At 38.6% G+C, this 19864-nt stretch overlaps 1 protein-coding gene across 1 annotated transcript in view; it reads left to right on the top strand.

The window, feature by feature from the left end:
- The window catches only part of LOC140281664 (collagen alpha-1(XXV) chain-like), an 83089-nt gene extending 63616 nt beyond the window's left edge, over window positions 1-19473 (top strand). The window contains exons 3-4 of the mRNA XM_072376164.1: window positions 19007-19051; window positions 19454-19473. Of these exons, the coding sequence (XP_072232265.1) occupies window positions 19007-19051; window positions 19454-19473 (65 nt within the window). The remainder of the gene's footprint in view (window positions 1-19006; window positions 19052-19453) is intronic.
- Window positions 19474-19864: the final 391 nt, after the last annotated feature.

Here is a 19864-nt window from a genome sequence, read left to right as displayed (position 1 = left end):
AGAAACTGTAAGTGAAGAAGAGTTGCGTGACCTAGCAAGACTTGGGAAGGCTATTTTTCACTTCCTTCTTTTTATTAATTAATTCCTTCAGTTTTGCTTCAAAATACACTATCCTACTATCAAATTTTGAGGGGTCCTAAATTTTTTATTTTACCTGCTCCCCTTCAAGATTGGACTCAAAACTTAGTTCAATACTTGAAATTTGGATGTCTATCCACCTCGTTCCTCCAAGGTCAGTGCGTGGTCTGTTAGTTTTGGATAACCCGGCACAATAAAAAGATGTTTTCCCATCACAGTTTATTTTTTGATGAATGGATGGAGGGATGTTTACTATTGACGCAGGTTGTGCATCACTTACCATTGTAGAAGAATGACTGGCAATATACATCTGTAGAGCAGTTCTCTATATGCCTGAAAATTATGATAAAGGTGAACTCGAGGTGTTTAGAAGTGATATGAGGGGAACTCATATCACTTCTCATTGTTCAAAAACAATGCGAAGTGCCCCTGAATTATGATCAAGTTGGGAGTAAGAATGATTTTGGTGAAAAAGACCAGGGGGTGATCACAATAAATGCGTCTTAAGCAAATTAGCGCCCCATTAGTATTGAAAACTCAGCTTGATAACAATGCAGTTTGTAATGTTTTTATAAAAATCTGTAATAGAATAAAAAAAGTAAGTATTTTATCTACTAATTACATAATTCTGTTTGTCAATTACGTTCTTCAGTTTCAACTAGATTAAAATCTCCATTGCCGGTTTGTGATAATACACATCTGTAAATGTTCAGTGTTCACGTAAATCACAGCCATGATAAAAAATGATCATTCAAAACTACTGCTGAGCGCCTCTGTTGTGTAACTTTCCCAGTAATGATTGATAAATTGGAGCTTGTGGAAAATGCAGACTCTCAAAGTAGGTGTTACAGTTACAACATCACAGACAGTTAACCAAGCGGCACATGCGCACGACATGTTGGACGCCAGAAAGATGCAGCATCCCGCGGTTTCCGAGGTTGATGGATTTCAGAGGGAAATGTCAGGGATGGCTTGGTGCTGAATTTGGAACAGAACATCTTCACACGCAGCCTTCAAATACAGTAATTGCTTCTTTCTTTAGGAGTACAGTAATGCACTGGCTCTCTTTTCATCTGCTTCCCAAAACTGCAAGTTCTCATGGAGCACAGGCAGAAATAAACAGCATAACATGGCGATTGTAATGTGAACCGCATGCTGCCACTCGTATGAGTAATTTACTTCAGCAGACCACAATCAGTGTCCTGTTTGCAGATATAAAGCCCACTCCATTCCCGTAACAGGGTTCAATATTAGGCTGATTTTTAAAGGGAGTGCAATTTGATCTCAAACAACAATAATTCTTTCTGTACATTCAGAATGTATATACTTGTAAACAGATCATTAAACCAGTCAACACAAACCATACATTATCATCTCTGTAAATGTGGATGGAATGTGTGTGTCAGATGTGTGGCCAAAGTGAAGTTCACGTGGTTCCAACTGTATATAAGGGACATGCATATGCTGCAAAACGTCTACTCCCGTTTTCATTAGCATTTTGAAACTGGAACAACAGGAGCCTCAAAGAGGTGCCAGTTACCGTACTCGTCACGTTATTTGGTCAGAAGATCAAATCTGATCTCCACCCAAAAAAGTTTCCTCAGTGTCATTATCTCCGGCCCAGTTCTGTGTTTTAATGAAGCAACCAAAAGCTTTGTAGTTTGATTAAACAGAGACTTTGTGAAAAGTGCCAGCAACATACATTTGACTCTCTGTAGACATAAAAGACTTATTTGGATGAAAAATAATGAAGCACAGCATTAAAAATGCAGCCGCAGTCAAAAGAAATAAATTGCTTCGGTGTTTCTTCTTCTTTGGTGTTCTGTTTGTATGGCAACTCATTATGCCACGAGGGTACAGTAATCCACAACAGGATACAGTTTTGGGTCATTGTGGACACATAAGCCTTAAATGAGAGTAGATGTTATCACTGCCCATCTAGAAACTCACCCGCTGTATTGTACAAAGGACTTCTAATCTGGCCAGGATTCGAACAAATGGGTGGCCTGAAAATAGCATCTAGCATCTTCTCAAAAAATTCTTCTCTACTGCTGGTTTTGTTCAGTGTTTATCTAATAACAATCTTGACTCCTTTCTTTTTTCGACATGCTTATTAGTTTGTTTGCCATTTGACTGGTATTGCCTGCCTCCTCAAATCTCGTTTGTAAATACCTCTCGTACTGTGTTCTGGGTTTCTGGTTTGGTGTGTAATTTCCGTCCTGCCCGGCAGGACTAATTGAATCTTGCGTGTCTTCTTATGATTTATAGAAGAACAGAATGGATTTAGAGGCTTGATCTCCTATAATCTCGCTCATTACTGTACGGGCGATGTAAGGAGAGATGATTGTCCAGCTTAATTTAAAACGTCTGCAAATTTCTCATAACCCCTTTGATGCTGCTCTGGCTCTCAATAACGAACAGCCCAATTTTCTGTACAGCTTCCAGCTGAACTCATTGCCAAATAAGGTGCTCACACCCTAAACTTTACATACACTTTAATTCACATTCTTAGCGCGGTGGCATTCAGGAGTAATCTGAGACAAAAATAAATTCCAAGAAGATCAAATAATGTGCAAACACGAGTTGATTTGTTATGTTCTGATACACACCTATCGCATGTCAAAATTCACAGTGGCTCTTCTTGTTCATCTCGCAAATATTTTCCCCCTCTTTCTTCAGAAAAACTGGAGTACGAGAATCACCTGAGGGTGCTCATTCCTTTTAAATTACCATGCAGGCTTGTTTCCAACCTCTTTAAGTCACTTTCCATGTGTACCATGGTTCACCTTTCCTTCCCCGCTAATGTTTTGTTTAAACAGTTTGTATTACAGAAAATTTGTTTGTATAGGTGTACAACTTTTGAAAAGGTCATTTTGTGTTCTCTTTCTCTGCATTTTTCCGCATATACATTCAGTCTATGGTAGTTTGTTTGGGGCTCATAGAAGATTGACAGCACTCACATCTATCCTGTAAAAATATGCCCACAGCCTTTTGTTAAGCTTAACTTAACATACAGACACACACACACACAAAAGCGATCTTTTCTATTAGTAATAGTGTAATAATTCCCTATTTTTCCTGAGAGTTATTTGAGCCACATATGAAGTTATGGCCTTTTATCATAGCCTAAAGACTATAATGTGAAGTTAGGTGACACCACTATGATTAATTTGAATCGGTCAGGTTTAGAGAGGGAAATCGGCTGAGCAGGCTGACTCTTTGTCAGCAGTAGTTGCTTTGTAGTCTCACCCGCAAACTGCCCCAGTAAAACCACAGTCCTTTATCAGGCTGCTGGGAAGCTTCACTTAAGCAGTTGGGGGTTAAGTTTTTTGCTCTGGGGAACTTTAAATTTAGTTAGAGAGGGAAAGGATAGTGTTATGCACTCACTTTCACAGCATATACTGTATTTTTACACACGATCTGTGGATTTACACTCACAGCCTTCTGGTCACAAGACTGAATTTTTATCACTTTTCCCCATTACTCCTGTAAAGTCATGGAAAAGCTCACTTGAATAGTTATAGACTGCTTATAGAAGCACTACATTAACATAACACATTTACCTTAGATTTATGTCTTGTACAAATGGGGACAAATGTTTATTATTTATTCAAATGTAGCCAATGGCAAAGCTGAGAGCCGAGGAGTTGACCGTTTGTTAGCATGATGGTATTAAAACCCCATAGGATCAAACATGTAATAGGAACAATATGTTCTGATGAAGAATCAGTGCCTCCCCACCAGCTTTGCTGTGGCCCTCTTACCACCTGAAACTACAGGTCTGGATTACAAATCATCCCTAGAGGATGAGCTCCTCCTCACCTACTCCTTTAACCTTTGACTTGGTCAGTTTGACTGACACATGGGGAGGAAACATGATGCAGAGGGACTTTGCCTTCACACTTTCAAAACACTCTATGTTATCTTTTCTTCAGAACTTCAAGGGATCATGAAAAATCTCCATTTATGTCTGGCATTGTGTTACAGTGACTGGCATTTTTTTGTTAATCACAAAATTAGTTCTCATACCCGTAGGCATCACATCTTTTTTTTTTTTCAAACACTTGATGAGCTTAGTCCTTTGGCATCTAACCATCTTATTTAGTACCAAACATTTTGGTTAATACAATTACACTAATGCATTTCTTCATATTATGTTAAGCTCTCCAAATATTTTTATTCTATTTGCATGGTGGCGTGTGCCCCACGTCTGATGTTTCTCAGAGCATGAAAGCAGTAGACGCCATGGTTCATGGTCCGTGCCATTGGTTTTACTTAAAGGGATTACAGGCTTTTGGGCCTCTGGTGATGTCACCATCAAAGCTGGCAAGTAGAAGAAACTTATGGCCTGTTTTGTGAACGCTCTTATTGTGTGAGCCAAAACAAAAAGGAGACCTGATTAATCTCATATTGTTGACTGTGAACAGAGAACTTATTCTGGATCCAAACCTTGTTTTAATTGCTGTTTTTTATTACTTAAACGTTAAAGGCGAACATTTAAAGATTTGTGGAAGTAACTTTTTTGCTTCAAGTCAGAAAAAAGTATTGACAACATCTATCTTCCCACAGCCACAGGAAAACCATCTGATGCAACAAGTAAGTATTCCATATCCTATCCTATCCGCCTATAGATGGTGGCTCAGGCCTAAATAGGTTAACAAAAGTTACAGAACAGCCCAGTAAGGCTATGAGGCAAGATATTGATGTTCAGATGCTGATGGTGATGAAGGAGTCATGCAGTTGTAGTTTTTAATGCTTAACCATAAACAATTATGTTGTGACGCCTCATCCTAACTGAATAGTTTCTAATGTGTAAAAAGGCAATGAAAGCAGCAGCTGAATCCTAAATGATATTTTAGAAATTAAAGTACTGACAAAGTGAACTACCAAGATTGACAACCATCCCAAACATTGATGTTTAAAGTAGCTTTGTGTGTCAATTCCTTCTACTTCCAGATGCAAATTAAGATTTTTTCGGACAATATTGTTCTCAAATTTCAGTTTCTTTTATCAGGGATTTTTGCCCTCAAGAGAGAAAATGGGAAAAAATGACTAGTTGGTGGTCGAAACTGAGATCATTTTAGGGAAAAATCCGTCCAGTTTACTTTAAATAGGTTCCTGTGGAACTTTAATTTTAAACATGGTTTTAACTTTTAAAGTGATTAACTTTTATAAGGGTTTATAAGAGCCCCCTGACTGAATACAGCAAAATTACTTTTACACCATGTACTCCTGTAAAAACAAGTGAGCTGTATATAAGGCTGAAATTGCCTGCTATGACTTAGCCCCGGTGGAAGCCCATGATGGTGTCTACTGTATGACTGCTTTGTGAAAAAAAAACCCACCCTCATTAAGGGGAATTAATGGGTCACAAAAGTAGCTTAAGGTGCAGCAGTTTGTGCTTGTTTTTGGAAACTAAATATTGACAGAGGTTGGAAAAACGTGAGCTTTGTTCATTTGCAGAAAATTTGACTTTCCTACCCATTCATTTCCACTCAGAACTGTACTTCTGTTTTATGCCTCGTGCTTTTTATGTACTTGCTTCAACTCACCAGCTATCATTTCAAGCCCGTAGTGGAACGATTAGTATATGTGGGCTATAATAGTTTCTAATAAGAGTCTTTCATTTTGATATTGTTTTGGGGGATTGTCTTTTAGAAAAGATGTTGCTCATTTCTGAGCATTGAGAGGGATTTTCTGGGTTTGGGAAAATAAACTCAGAGTAAGCTGACTCTGAGTGTGTTAAGGCCTGACATCTTGATGATGACACTTTATTTTTGTTTCCAATCAGGACTCATTCAGGGCTTGGAGACACTTATAGCTTTCAGCATCCTCCCAGACTTCTTCCATACTCATGTGTTTATTCATGGTGGTTACGAAAACCATAAAATACTGTAATCCGGTTGTTTTCACCAGTACCTCTGAGTTATTTGTGACACGTTGATGGACATCTCTGATGTGTTGTAGATATGTGTGTGCAGACAGACACAGGAGAAACTCATTGATCCTGCCAACAATTTAATCTACTTTGCATGTTAGATAGTTTTTTTGAGAGGCAAAAGGTCATGTTTTCAAAACCCAGATGCTGGTTCTTGTAACTGCATTTCTGTTCTGCAGGAAGCACCCAAAGGTCTGATGAGATGAAACCTCCTTGGAAGATGGACTGTAAACTTGCAGATAAAGTGGCCCTAATTTGACAAACTGTGCTGTAATTTTCTGATTCAGTGGAGTTCTGAATAAAATAATTAGATTTTGCTTTTTGTAGCCTGAGTCTGACAGAGAGCTAAACTGGCACATGTCTTTAGTAGGGGCAGTGGAGCATTTTTACTTTGATGAAATTCTAGTTTGAAACTCTAATTATAGTCCTACGCCTTCTTTTTCAAGTTAAATGATAAAAGGATTTCTTATTTTTGTCATTTAAAGTCCAATATACATAACTGGAATTTAACAACTGAAGCATTAGAGAAGTTTTATGAGCAATGAATTCAACAACTTCACCCAACAGACTAAAAAACAATCTGCTCTGGACTCTAGACTTTCCATTTTGCACTTAAATCTTTCATTACTCAATTCTCGTAAGTAATCACATTCGTAGTCAACCCTTCTCAGCCTGTCCATCATACATTTTCGTCCGCTGTTGACAAGACAAGCTGTCCTTGACTTAAAAGACTCACGCTTGCGTGCTCAAACTGTTGCAAGAACGGTCCAGCAAAGTTCAGCCAACTCGCCAAGTAAACACCATGTACAGACCATCAAGGCTGGTTGATAAGTTGAAAAACATAGTCAAGGTGCAGCTCCCCTTAAGCTGCAGGGATAAAATACTGTAGAGTCCTTAAAGCTCACACCTGAAGGGCAGGTCCAGGGGATAGATAGTATCTGTGAAATTGCTGGTTTAAAAACCAGGATAAAAGGATGACATAATGTTCGTTAAGATCAGGTCCTATTAACCAAAATCCATGTGAATAAAAGTATTGGTGTACACATAGCTTTATATTTGTTCAGGAAACTACGATTTTAAGCCTGAAATCGGTGAATGTTCGAAATTGTTCAAATTATTTTTGTGCAGTTTTTTTCCGATCTGGCTCTAATCTTGAACAACTGCGTCACATGTATTTTTAAAAGGTCATTGTATTGGCTCATCCAGCCAGTCACTACAACGAGGGAAAGACCATTTTGTCTCAGAAAGGAAATCACATTAAAAGCATCCTGAGACAGAGGTATGTAACAACAGCAACAAAATAGACAGTTAGTCGTATTACAGCAGCTGTGACGTTCACCGAAAGCTCAAATTTTAGCTCAAGGTCTTTTATAGTGAATGCTGTGGTAAACGTGTTTCCCCTGAAATCACACAGTCTTGACTGTAGGCTAGTACTTGTTAAACATTCTGTTAAAATGATATTGAACCTCAAGTTACACATTTAAAAAAGCATCAAATTACCTGCTACTGCCAGTTAGTCTTTGGGGCTGATAGGATCTCCATGGGGTATATTCTTTACTGATATTCTCTTCGAAAATGGACAGGATATTGCCAAACTGATGTGGACTTACACAAAAATATGAATAAAATTTGTCCTCAGAAGACAACAGCTCTTTACAGAAGAATAACAGATTCTCCCACCTTCTCTTTGTCTGTGTTGAATTCTTTGGCATCACTGTTATCGCTCAGCAGTGTGCTCACGCTTACTTTATTATCGCTATTGTTATAGGGATTGGTCTCGATGTGGAGAGGAGATGAAATGGAGAGTCATTGAAGAATATGCTGTACAATCTGATATACCTATTTATACCTCCTAAAATCTCCTTCTGTGTTCGAAAGACAGCACATGTAGTTTAAAGTTCCTATGAAATCAGATGCTATTTGTTATGCCTGTTGCCAAAAAAGTACCAGATGTACAGAAAAAAGTGAGAGTTTGAAAAGCCTTTGTTTGAATTTGTTCCATCAACTGTGTTGTCAGTGGGTAGTTGTTTAGAGAATGCTAAATTCCAGTCCATTAAAATAGCTAAGGATTGTAATAACATTTTTTACTTGGGTGTATTTGGCATTTATGCAGTGATTTAGTCTTTGTAGAAGAGCTGCAATGACTGTCCTTGAACAGTTTGGGGCCCTGTGGTCCATATTTCGCAGCTCTGCATCTCTATATCCACCCGCTCTCACACCACAGACACATATGCACATTGTGCATGTTGGCTCACACATCACTGGGGTTGATAAGGTCAGCCAGCAGTCACTTCATCTGTTTGCAGCAGGTATAGTATTACACATGATTTCAATGTGATATCCAGTTACCACAAAAGTCTTGAACACAGGCAAAGTATTTCATTTGAAATTGAGCAAGAGACAGATCAGTTGATGCTAATCATGCACCCATTTGCAGAAATGCTTTTGCAACTATTCTAGCAACTCAAGCACTATGCGATACTCTGTGTTTTGCAATCAGATGGCTTGGTACTGTATTCAACAAATACAGCTTTGTTAAGGTTCAGAGGCATCTTCTGGCTGTCCTCATCAATTTTAGTGTTCATTGGATACCAATTAGTTGCATCTCAAAAGGGTATAACAAGAGTCCACCACTGATGGTAACAAATGAATGGAGCAACAATGAGGTTTATTTGCTTGTGTCTGCGCCTCAGCATTTTACAGTCTAATGAGTGATATTGATTCACGTTCAGATGGTACTCTCGTCAGTACCTTAAATCAGTCACTGAATGTGGCTAATCAATGGTTGTGAGGCAAGGCTGAGGTTGCTTCTCTCTCCAAATGCAGATGCTGAGTTATTTAATTAACTTAATATGCAATGCGCTAGGGTAAGATTTAAGGTATTTTGAAGATAGTTATTTCTCGTGTTTCTGTTTAAGCCTCTCTTAAAAATGCTCACAGCACCTTGTTGAAGAGCACAGGTGGAACATGATAGTTTTATGTGAACAGACTGGACTGTTGCCTTTAGACCACAAGTTATTGTGAAATTCAATGAAGCTTTGTTTATCTGGTTGATGGCAACGCTGCGGTGCAATCCATGGAGGGGGTTTGCCAAGATATAACTTGGTTAACACTCAAAAGAGGCCGTTTATTTCCACTGCAGATTACGTGTCAGCCTTGCCAAGCTAGACTCATCCTGGTGTTTCTCATTTTCTTCTTTAGGACATTAAATTGTAAAACTGCATAGCTAATGATTGTAAAGCTACTCAGAGTTGTGTTCCCTTGCTTGTAAGTGTAGGTAATGTTATTGTATGTCCTCAGGATACAGTCTAGTTTTTTGATAGAGCTGTCAGGATGGCAGCCTGTGCCAATTTAACTCGCAGAATAAACTGATGGGACTTGGCTGATCGATCAACTTATTACTGACCTCCCCTCATCAGGGAGTGTGTTCTGCTTCCATCGTGACCGCAGTCAGTACTGTGGGGAGGATAATTGCAGTATGCAGCAAATGGGGTGGGTCTCAAGTATCCCAGTCCTCAGCCTGTTGCCAGAGGAAAACACATTGATCTCTGAAGGTGATGAAAAGGCTCTCTCAAAGGCCCCGCTTCCTCCTCAGGAGTCTTCCAGCCTTGACACTGAACTGGAGCAAAAACATTGATGATCCATGCATGCCTGCCAGCCATACTCATATTCATGTCATTTGTCTTTTCCGAGTAGGAGAGTTTGAGAAAGAACTGGGGACGAGCTACTTGTTCTGTAATGATTTTCACTCCCTGAAAGTGTGTATTAAGTGCTTGTCTTTGTTTCGAGGTTATGTGTAAAAGACTACTGCAGGGCTGTTGTAACTGTGACTGTTCAATCCATGTAGAGTGCAAAAACATTTGTCCTTAATTAGCTTAAGACTGTGAGGCAACTTCATTCTTTCAGTTCAGGGAGAGAAAGATGCATTTTTAATACGAGCTTCAGACTGCATGTCGCACTGTTAATGGAGTCTGCAGCTTCAGACAATTCCTCACATCCTAATGGATTGACTCGTGGCTTAATGAACTGATAACTGGCATCTGGACAAACACAGTGCAGAACCCAAGCTCTCACACACAGGCACAGAATTGCTTGACTCCTCAGGGATGAATGGAGAAATGAATTCATTTCGAGTTAATGGTTCAGGTTTTCTGACCACTCCCGAGTGTACACACAGAGATGCTCTCAGAAAGCACGCATCGTTAACTTAAGAAATCATTTTCTGCTCTCTGCGTCGTAATGAATCCCGCCTCTTGTAATCACTTTCAGATTCCTGTGGGGTGATGTCCAGGGATTTTACATTTTTGGTCTGTTTTGTTTTTCCAATAACAAGTACCCTGTTGGTTCAGAAAATTAGCTTCAACTTAAACAAAGTGATAAGATCCCTCACATGTACTCCCGCCTTTCTTTATGTTCATAATAGAAAATGACAGAACCGAGTGTTTGTGAAGCAGGCGTCATTGGTCATTTCTCTTCATGACTGCTCATTAGATTTAATTTGAGCCCTAATCAGTGAGATGTCTTGGTTTACTGTAAATTTCCAGCTAACTAATCATACTGTCTTGAGTAGCTATGTAAACACATCTCTTTCTACTTATAACAATACATTTATTGTAGAGAACTACACACATGTTCTTTGTAAAGTTTGTTGATTGGAGCTGCAGTAGTTGTTTGTCAGCACTCTGAAGCATGATAAGCATTTAAACTGGATAAATAACTGCAATGAATGTGTGGGTGTGTGCATGTGTGTGTGGGTGGGTGTGTGCCTTATATTGAAGAATTGATGTGGTGGCAAAATCAGTGGACCAAAAAAGGACAATGAGTAAATGCGAAAATCAGACACAATGGTCTCCTTTCTGGGCAACAAATTAGATATAATTGCAAATAAGTATTTAGGAAATGGCTATAATCATCATATTTACTCAGGAAATTGTTGCATTGGGTTAAGTATAGTTTGAAATAAGGATAATGAAGATGTATGCCACAGAATCAGAGAATGATGTTAAATATCCTGTAGAACATTGTTTTTTTCGGTCGGGTTGGGATTCAAATGTGGATCTTGGGGAAAATAAAAGTCGGGCCCCAAATTATTTTGCAAGAGTTTCTGTTTATGTTGCGCTGCCAAAAACCCTTTAGAGGCTGTTATGACAAAGAATCAGAGTTTGGCACTAAAAACTAAAGGCCTGGCACTCTATGGAAAAAAAATATATATCTTACACCTGCCTGTATTGCAACTTTAACCTGCAAGAAAAAATAAAAAAAATAAATCCAAAGTGCTTGGCTCCCTTTTGGAGACAGTTGAAGAACCACTGCTGTTAAATAATAAGAAATAATCATAAGAAATAATAAAAATCAATATAGATATACAACCCCAATTTAAAAAATAAAAATAAGAATGGAACATTGTGTACATTTCAAATATAAACAGGATGTAATTAATTGCAAATCTCATAAAACCAATATTGAATTCACAATAGAACATAGAAAGAATATTACTCATTAGAAATGAGACATTTTACTGTTTCATGAACAATGTTGGCTTATGTTGAATTTGATGGCAGCGACACATCTAAAAAATGTTGGGACAGAGCCGTGTTAACGGCTGTGTAGCAAGTTGGGACAAGGCAAAAAAAAAAAGCAGGACAAGCAAGTGCTAGAAAGAAACGGCTGGAGAAACAAGTTTCAACTAATAAGGTGAATTGATGACTGGTCAGTAACATGACTGGAAATGAAAAGAGCACCTTAGAGAGGCAGAGTGTCAGAAGTAAAGATGGGAAGAGGTTCAGCAAAAAACTGCATCAATAAATTGTGTAGCAGTACATGAAATAGTGTTCTTTGACCTAAAACTGCAAACGGCCACTTACACTAGATGATATCTTCAAAAGATTCTGGAGACATCTCTGTGCACGAGGAACACTGCCAAAAAACAATATTGGATGCTCATCATCTTCAGGCTCCCATGTCACAGGATGAAAAACAGACATGATTCTGTCCATGATTCTCCATGGGCTTAGGAACACTTCCACAAATCATCATCTGTGAGCACAGTTCCACGGATTCAGGTTAAAGCTCTATCATGCAAAGAAGAAGGCATATGTGAACATGATCCTGAAACACGGTTGCCTTCTCAGAGCCAAAGCTTATTTAAAATGGACTGAGGCAGTGGAAAATAATTCTGTGGTCAGAGGTATCGGAATCAGAATTTTTTTTTCACAGAAATCATCCTCTGGACTAAAGAGGAGAGGGACCATCTGGTTTATTGTCAGTACTGAGTTCAAAAGCTTGCATCTCTTAATGTTATATGGGTATATTAGTGCCTATGGGACAGACATACTGACATACACAGTGGTAAACATGGCCATGTCCCAAGTTTTTTTAAGATGTGTTGCTGCCATTAAATTCAAGATTCTCAATTTCAGCATTGGACATGTTTTCTATGTTCCATTATGAATAGGATGACGCTTTGTGCAGTTTGTGGATTTGCATTCTGTTTTAGTTTATATCATGTTTTGACTTTTTAAAATCGAGGTTGTAGTTGATGTTGTGTCACTGCAACATTGGGTAGCTTTTGTAAGTATTTATAGACTATCTTTCGTTTTAAATTCCTTAAAAGATTGTCTGCTTTTCTTTTAGTTAAGCAGGCACATACAGCCTTATAAGGTCAGGTGAGCTAAGTTTAGACCAGCACGGTCCACTGGCCATGCCATAAACATTTCGAGAGCAATATGGCAATGTAAGTACTAGCATTTAATGTCAAGGATCCTGTCACAGCCTTACAAGATTCTTGTCCTTTGTGATGAAAATTTCTTAAATTGAAAGCATTTGGGGAAGCTGAGGGATTAGTGAAACTAGTTGAGGTAAGTCGGAGTGTAAGTGTGTCTTCCAGAGGCCAGTTTTGTAAGTCACGAGAGGAGTGGGACTTTAACATGTCACTCAACAATACACATGACTGATGACACCAAGAAGAGTGAAAGTGGTGGAGATGCAGTCCAGATCTTCATCTGGTTGTATCATTATCTGATGACTTCTTAAAGATTAATTTGGATGTTTTTCTCACAGAGAGATAGGTGCATTTTCTGTTTTACTGCATCTGTAACCTTATAGGCATCGTCCCCAATCTTATCTGTTGGGTTTTACACTCAAGTCTTTTATTATTTAAGAGAGTAAATTTGCAGACTTGGTAGTCTTCGGAAATGTGCACTTATTACATAATTATTCTGCTGGAAAGGTGTTCTCAGTGAGCTGTTACATTTTTTAGTTTCTATTTCTGATGATTCACATCCTTCTTTAGCAGGAGAGAGCAGGGACATTCACGGACTAGACTAACTTTAAAATTGTGGTTACATTTCCATAGTTTTCCTTAGACACTGGACTCAGCGGTCCATGAATTAGCATTTTATACATTGATTTATTCGTTGTCATGCAGAGCAGTAATGATCTTGGATCGAAATGGTTCCCAGTTGCCAGAAATCTCCGCAAAAATGTACTTATAAAGTAACATATGATTGTACTGGACACTAGAAAGCCAGCTTTTGTGCAGCTTTAGTTCCGTTGACCTGGATACCCAAGTGTTGCCAGGTTTAATAAACTCAGCCATCCATGTTGTGGGAATAAATGGGGTATATTAAAGTCTGTTTTGACAAAATCTTCCTAAATCCCTGGAATGCTTGTAAAGACATTGATCATCATTGAGTTTTTTGAGAAATATTCTTAACATTTCAAATATACCTTAAGATCCAAGTTTTAAGGCTAGTTTGAGCCAGTTAGAGATTTTCCAGTGCCTTCTACTGTATGTTGGAATAACTGATCATGTAATTCTCTTTTTCTTGATGCAGAGAGTGATACTGTTGTACTGTATACCAGGAAATGAAACAGTGCCCATTCAGACCCTCAAAGTTTCTTCAAGAGTATTTTTTGGTTTTTGCGGAAGGAAGCTTTGGTGTAAAATGACTGACTCAACTGCAACAACTTCTTGCAGATTTCTGAAAACATTGCCTTTAGAAGTGTTTTACCACTGTAATATTCCTGCCCAACTTTAGACTGGATGTTGTGTTTTTCTGACTCAAATGTAAATAGTAGGATCAGAGTGAATTACTCAAAAGTAGATTTTCTTTTTCTTTATTTTTTGTCTGCGATAAGAGTAAACACAGCGAGTGACACACTCTGGAAAAGATAGAGTTGTGTCAACTTTAACATAGGCTTATGCAAACTACATACATATACATGTGTATATTGCAGAGGGGAATTTGCGTTCTCTGAGAAGTCTAAAGCTAATTCTCTTCCAACGTGATTAGCTTTTGGGCTTGGAGTGGGTTCCCAGTTTGCTATTTTTGGCAAAAGTTTGACTTTTATTCTGAGGAATGGCTGTGTTACTTTGTGAGAGCAGTTTTAAGTAGTTTGATTATGTACATTGAGCTCCGAGACATAGCTGGTAGTGTAAATCAGTCCACCCAGAGCTGGTTCACTTCAAACTGATTGATTTTGAAGAAAAGGAGAAATAGAGGCACTGCCCTGGGCTAGTCAATGTTTTATGGATGATGGACATTGCTTAAAAGCAGTTGTGTCTCAGTTGCATGAAGTATAAACAAAAGCCTTATCGTGTCAAGCAATGCATAACTTTGAAGTAATATAATGAACAATATGAGCAGAATGGTGAAATAAAACACGACTGTGGCTTATAGCTACACGTTTCACTGTGCTGCCAGTTACATGGCATTCCTTTGTGCCAAATAGCTTGCAAATGACTGCTGCTATCACTACTTTGGAGCAGGGGCATGCTGTGGGATGTAAAAATCTAATGTTGTGTGACTATTCCTGAAAAGGCAGAGTGAATACTAGGCCTTTTTATACTGATAGTTTTATGCTGCTCTTGTAGCACACTTAGGACAATCGATAGCCTTTAACCATCAGATTAACAACATCATGATATATCATCATACATAATTTTTTATATTTGAGTTGTGTGTTAAGTTTATGCAATAATATACCACTGCTAAGGAGTTAAGAGGTGGAACCCAATATGCAGACATACTGAGTCGTATAGCAGCTTTAGTTTGTGTTTATTGCAAATGATGGAATAAGATTAGGGGGGAAGAGCCAGAGCTTGGACCGAGGCCAAGAGAGTTTCAAGTTGTCCAAATTGAGCCGCACAGGAATGTCCAGAGGAACTGAGACGGGTGGTGGCGCGTCGTCGGGTCAGTGGGATCTGAAGTACAGGAAAAGAGGGATTAGACTAGGTCAGGTTTACAGACATAGAAAAACTTACAGGCTGGAACGAGCCTAACAGTGGTTGTGTCTACAATCTGATGGTGAGCGCAGACTGAATGCCGGCATAAATAGCAGCGTAGATTTGAGATGGATAGCAGGTGAAGCCAGATACCAGCACACCAGGACCACATGTGTGATTATAAGAAAAAGGGGAGTTGGGGAGAGAGCCAGGGCAAGGAGAAAGAAGAGGCAGTGGAGATCACAACCACTAGAGATGAATATTTGACCATTTTATACAGGCTGTAATTCAATCTGCTGTTATGTTTAACAGTGTCCTGTTATCCATATAGAAATTCAATTCCTAAATTTGGCTGTAGCCACTGTTTTCAATTGTTTTCTAGCAGTAGTCACTCAATACCTGCAACTTCCGTAACATCCGCTAAGGTGGAAATTGTGCTGTTTGAGTGTATGATCCCTTTAATTCCTTTAATTGGGGATAGCTGTGATGAGCTATTGAGATTTACTGAGTCTCTTTTGTGGACTTCTTACTTGATGTACACTTGCAATTTAAATTTTTCTAAATCTCGACCAAAGTTGTCACAATATCTCATTTTAATTACACCTACATTGTGGTCATAGCATTCACAATAACAATATTATCATAATTTATATCTTAGACCTGAAGAAAAAAAGAGAAAATTAGATTAGACTCAAACCAGAATGGTAAGGATTTTTTTTCAATTTTACAAACAAGAAACAACAATTTATTGATTTTTATCAGCTGTCAAATCACAAAATGGACTTTGATATATGTAAACTGTCAACGAGATATCGATTTTTCATTCAGTTAGCATCACCTATTGACAATACACATATATTGCGACATCCCATTCCAGACTTACAATGAGCAATAAAGTATAGCTATGCATGTAACTGAGGCAGCATAAAGGCAAAACATTTTGTTGTTGCTGCTAACATCTACAAAGGTAATGCTCGGCAGTTTAGTAGGTATCATTTTTATTGTCTACCCTTTTCTTTAGCATGTTAAGGAAACTGCTTCTACTTGAAAAGTTCTGGACAGAAAGAAAAATATTCTTTGCTTTTAGATTAATTGAAAAGTTTAGCGATCAACAAAGTAGTAATTGAATTCTGTGTGGGAAATCAACACCCATTTCTATTAAATGATGTTGCTTTAACACAATTCTGTCACGCTCATCACGATGCAAGAGAAAATGTTGAGTATCGCTCGAAATATTCGGTTAAATTGTTAAGAAACATTACCGTCTCAAAGAAATTGCTGGTAAGTTCATTGAGTATTTGAGGAGTCGTTTCAGTCTGGCACAAAGTGAGGGACCAACTGACCAACTGACATTGTTTTCCATTCTACCTCCCTGCTAGCATAGCTGAAAACTAAGCCAGCCCACACTTTTATTGACGCCTTTTCTCACTGGTTCTGGATTTATAAGAGTTGTTCTCTGCTGCTCACTTTCCGAAGCAAAAGCCACTAAACAACACAAAACAAAATACACACCACCACAGGATCTACTTTATGTGTGACCAAAAATCGTTGTCTGACCAAGCATCTCAAAGAAGTTCCCTTTGATTTATGTTGATGTTCAACTCAAAAGCTGTTTAAAAGGTTTTAACAGATTGTTCATAGTTGCTGACCCTCATCGTGAAATTCCATGCCGCACATTTTTTTTCAGAAACCATTGTTCCATGACTGCTCGTGGGAAACTGTAAGAAAACAGTCGGCTATAAATGTTTTCTTGAGCAAGAGTGATTTTATTTGTGACAGAAGGTCCTGGTCAGTCTTTTTAAATGCATCTGAAAATCTGTTTTATTGACTTTATAGATACGAAATTACTCATTTTTGTTTCATAAAATTAAATATTATTATTGGCATACAGTAGTCTCTACCAAGTCTTTCTGTTACCAGTAGAGTGGGTTTTATGGGGATCTTTCCTCAGTGTAAAATCAGAGTGAAAAGTATTGTGATGAATTTTGTGAGCCATGATGATATCTCTGAGTAATGTAAAGTATTTTGTCTGGACCACTGGCTCTCATGTGGGGGATGTTTTCTTAGCAGCTGTCAAAAATATACCTCCAAAATCAGAAGGATGTTGTATCGTTGTACAAAATATTCCTCTCAGAGGTGTCAAATATCGGTTCAAAGTGAGCAATAATAAAGTGACTGCCAAGTGCAGTAAACCTCTTCTGTTTCTTTTAAAACCTTAGAAAACAAACCTATGGAGAAACCAGGGTTGATGTGAACCATTGTAAAGTGAGAGTCAAACTCCACCTGTGGTTACATTAAATTGAGCCTGGACCCTTCACTGGCAGGACCTGACATCTTGGAAACTCCTCAAAAGGAGCAAAGTTGGAAGCTGAAGCTGAGCCAAACAGTGGGATCAAATTGAGGACTTAGCATCAAACAAGGAGTTTGCAATATAATCCTGCATTTTGCACCGTACTAACACATCTGCACTACCGTAAATCAGCCAAACAAAAAGTAAAGTGGATTATTATTTTTATTTGGTTTTTACTTTACTTTTATTCCCCTTACTTACACAGGGATATATGCACACTGATGTAGCAAAATAAGACCAGTGTTACGGAGCCTGGAGCACCTTTTGACACCCAGCCAATGGATGTAGAGCCATTGGTAAGCATTCCTGAACAGCTTACCAATGGCCATGATTATCTTGAACATGGGAAATTAATGCAAATCTATAAGTGGATGGGAGCATGAAATGTGATCTAGATATATTCTCTGATGTAAATCCAAACAAAGAGCTTTGCTGCTCTCATTTATGTTGATTTACAATCTTTTTAATCCAGAGAGCTCCTTAAAACAGTCAATCCATCAATTTTCAAGAGACCTTCTTGTGTCAAATGCTAGTTATAACATTTTAAAGTGTCCATGTGATCTATTTGTTCATTTGGTTCCAGATGACACCTTTTTTTTTTCTTACAATCCGGCCATAGACCTGCCTCCACAGAAACCCTTTTTTCTTAATATTTTGTAGGAGTTGTTTGGGATATGTACAGTAATGTACTTCACAAAGTATTCTGCAATAAATGCACTTCTCTGCATCCGAGCTATTATGGGATTTAGGACAAGCAATATCACCTTTCTACTACATAGACCTGATTTAATGAGATAACTCACGTTCATGCTGTGAAATTTCTCTGATACTAGTGAAGTATCAGTAGTAGAAGCAACACTAGTTAAAAGTGGGAAAAGTAGAAAAAAACTAACAACATCAAGCAACGTACTAGTTATCAGAAGGTTAGTTACTAAACTAGATGTACCACTCTGAGGTCATTTAGACACACTCTTTCCCAACCTTTCTTTTTCTATCTGAGGACTTGTATACCATACAACCCAGTCAAGTCTGCAGCATGTAAAATCTGGCAAAGCGTGTAATTGTTACACTCATGCAGCTGAGCTCTAGCAGCATGATATCGTTGTCAGGGGGGAAAAAACAAACAGTATTTGTAGAGATGTTTCAGAGACAAAGTTGAGAAATACAAATCAGAAACAAAGTCATCTGTGCTGGAAAGAAAACCTGGAAACAAAGAGAAAGAACGTAGAAATGGCAACTGGAAGTGCACCCCTATGTGTGTGTGTGTTTGTGTGTGTTTGTCTCCTTCCCTAGTTCCCTCTCATCCTGAAGGACGGTAGTTTCACTGTGAGACTAGATGAAGAACACAAATCGTTTACCATATTAAAACGATCTAATTGCTGAATGAAATTGATTATTTTTCTCTTTGTTGCAGGACCTCCGGGTAAGCGCGGAAGACGAGGTCGTGATGGAGAACCTGGTATGTGCATTTGTAATTATCATCAGAGATGCTCGTTTTCTGAATTCAGAGACATTTAAGGAATAATTCAGTTGGACATCAGCAAGTCATCCCACTCTTACAATCATGTAAAAGTACACTGTTTATCTTTAGAGGCCAAAATAGGTTATAGATGTGTAATTTGTGGTCCGGTGGTTTCAGTGTACAGTTGGATTGTTTGAGCTTCAGTCGCCATGGAGACAGCAAGAAGACACTCACAAAGCTGAGAGACAGTGCAGTTTGACAAATCTTATTCAAGCTGATGATGTCTTTGTCTTGGGAAACTTACGTCTCCAGAGCTGATCTTAAACATGTTGTGCTTGTGTTCAGCTCGGTATATAAAATGATCCACTCTTGCTTGACCTCCACTCCTGTCACCCACAGTCTGCCATGAGCTGAGTTGAGAAACTTGGCCCAGCCGAGGCTTCGGATATCAAGAAAATGGATGTGTTCTGCAGCGACACTCCCGTAGTCGAAAAGTGTTGCCACAAATTGAATTTACAGCGAGAACATGTACTTGGCAGGAGGCTGCATCCACACTGTGTTCACCTGATAGCGAAAGTGATAATGGGCTCTGGAGTGTGACGGCTTTCTGCACTCAGAGCACAGTGCAGCAGAGCGCAGCAAATGCTTTGGAACAAAAGTACTGCCCTTGTAAAAAGAAATTAGAGAAATGGGGCAAAGGGGAGTAATAAGGGGGCAGTGTGGTTTAACAGCCTGACAAACAAACACTGAATCTTTCAGAGGAAAAAAAAAACACTGCTGGCTTTATCACCAAATCAAGACATTTTTTTA

Source organism: Leuresthes tenuis, unplaced genomic scaffold (genome assembly GCF_036924035.1).
Source record: "Leuresthes tenuis unplaced genomic scaffold, fLeuTen1.0.hap1 SCAF_22, whole genome shotgun sequence".
NCBI lineage: Eukaryota > Metazoa > Chordata > Actinopteri > Atheriniformes > Atherinopsidae > Leuresthes > Leuresthes tenuis.
Note: the sequence above shows the minus strand (reverse complement) of the source record. Positions and strands in the feature narration are given on the sequence as shown.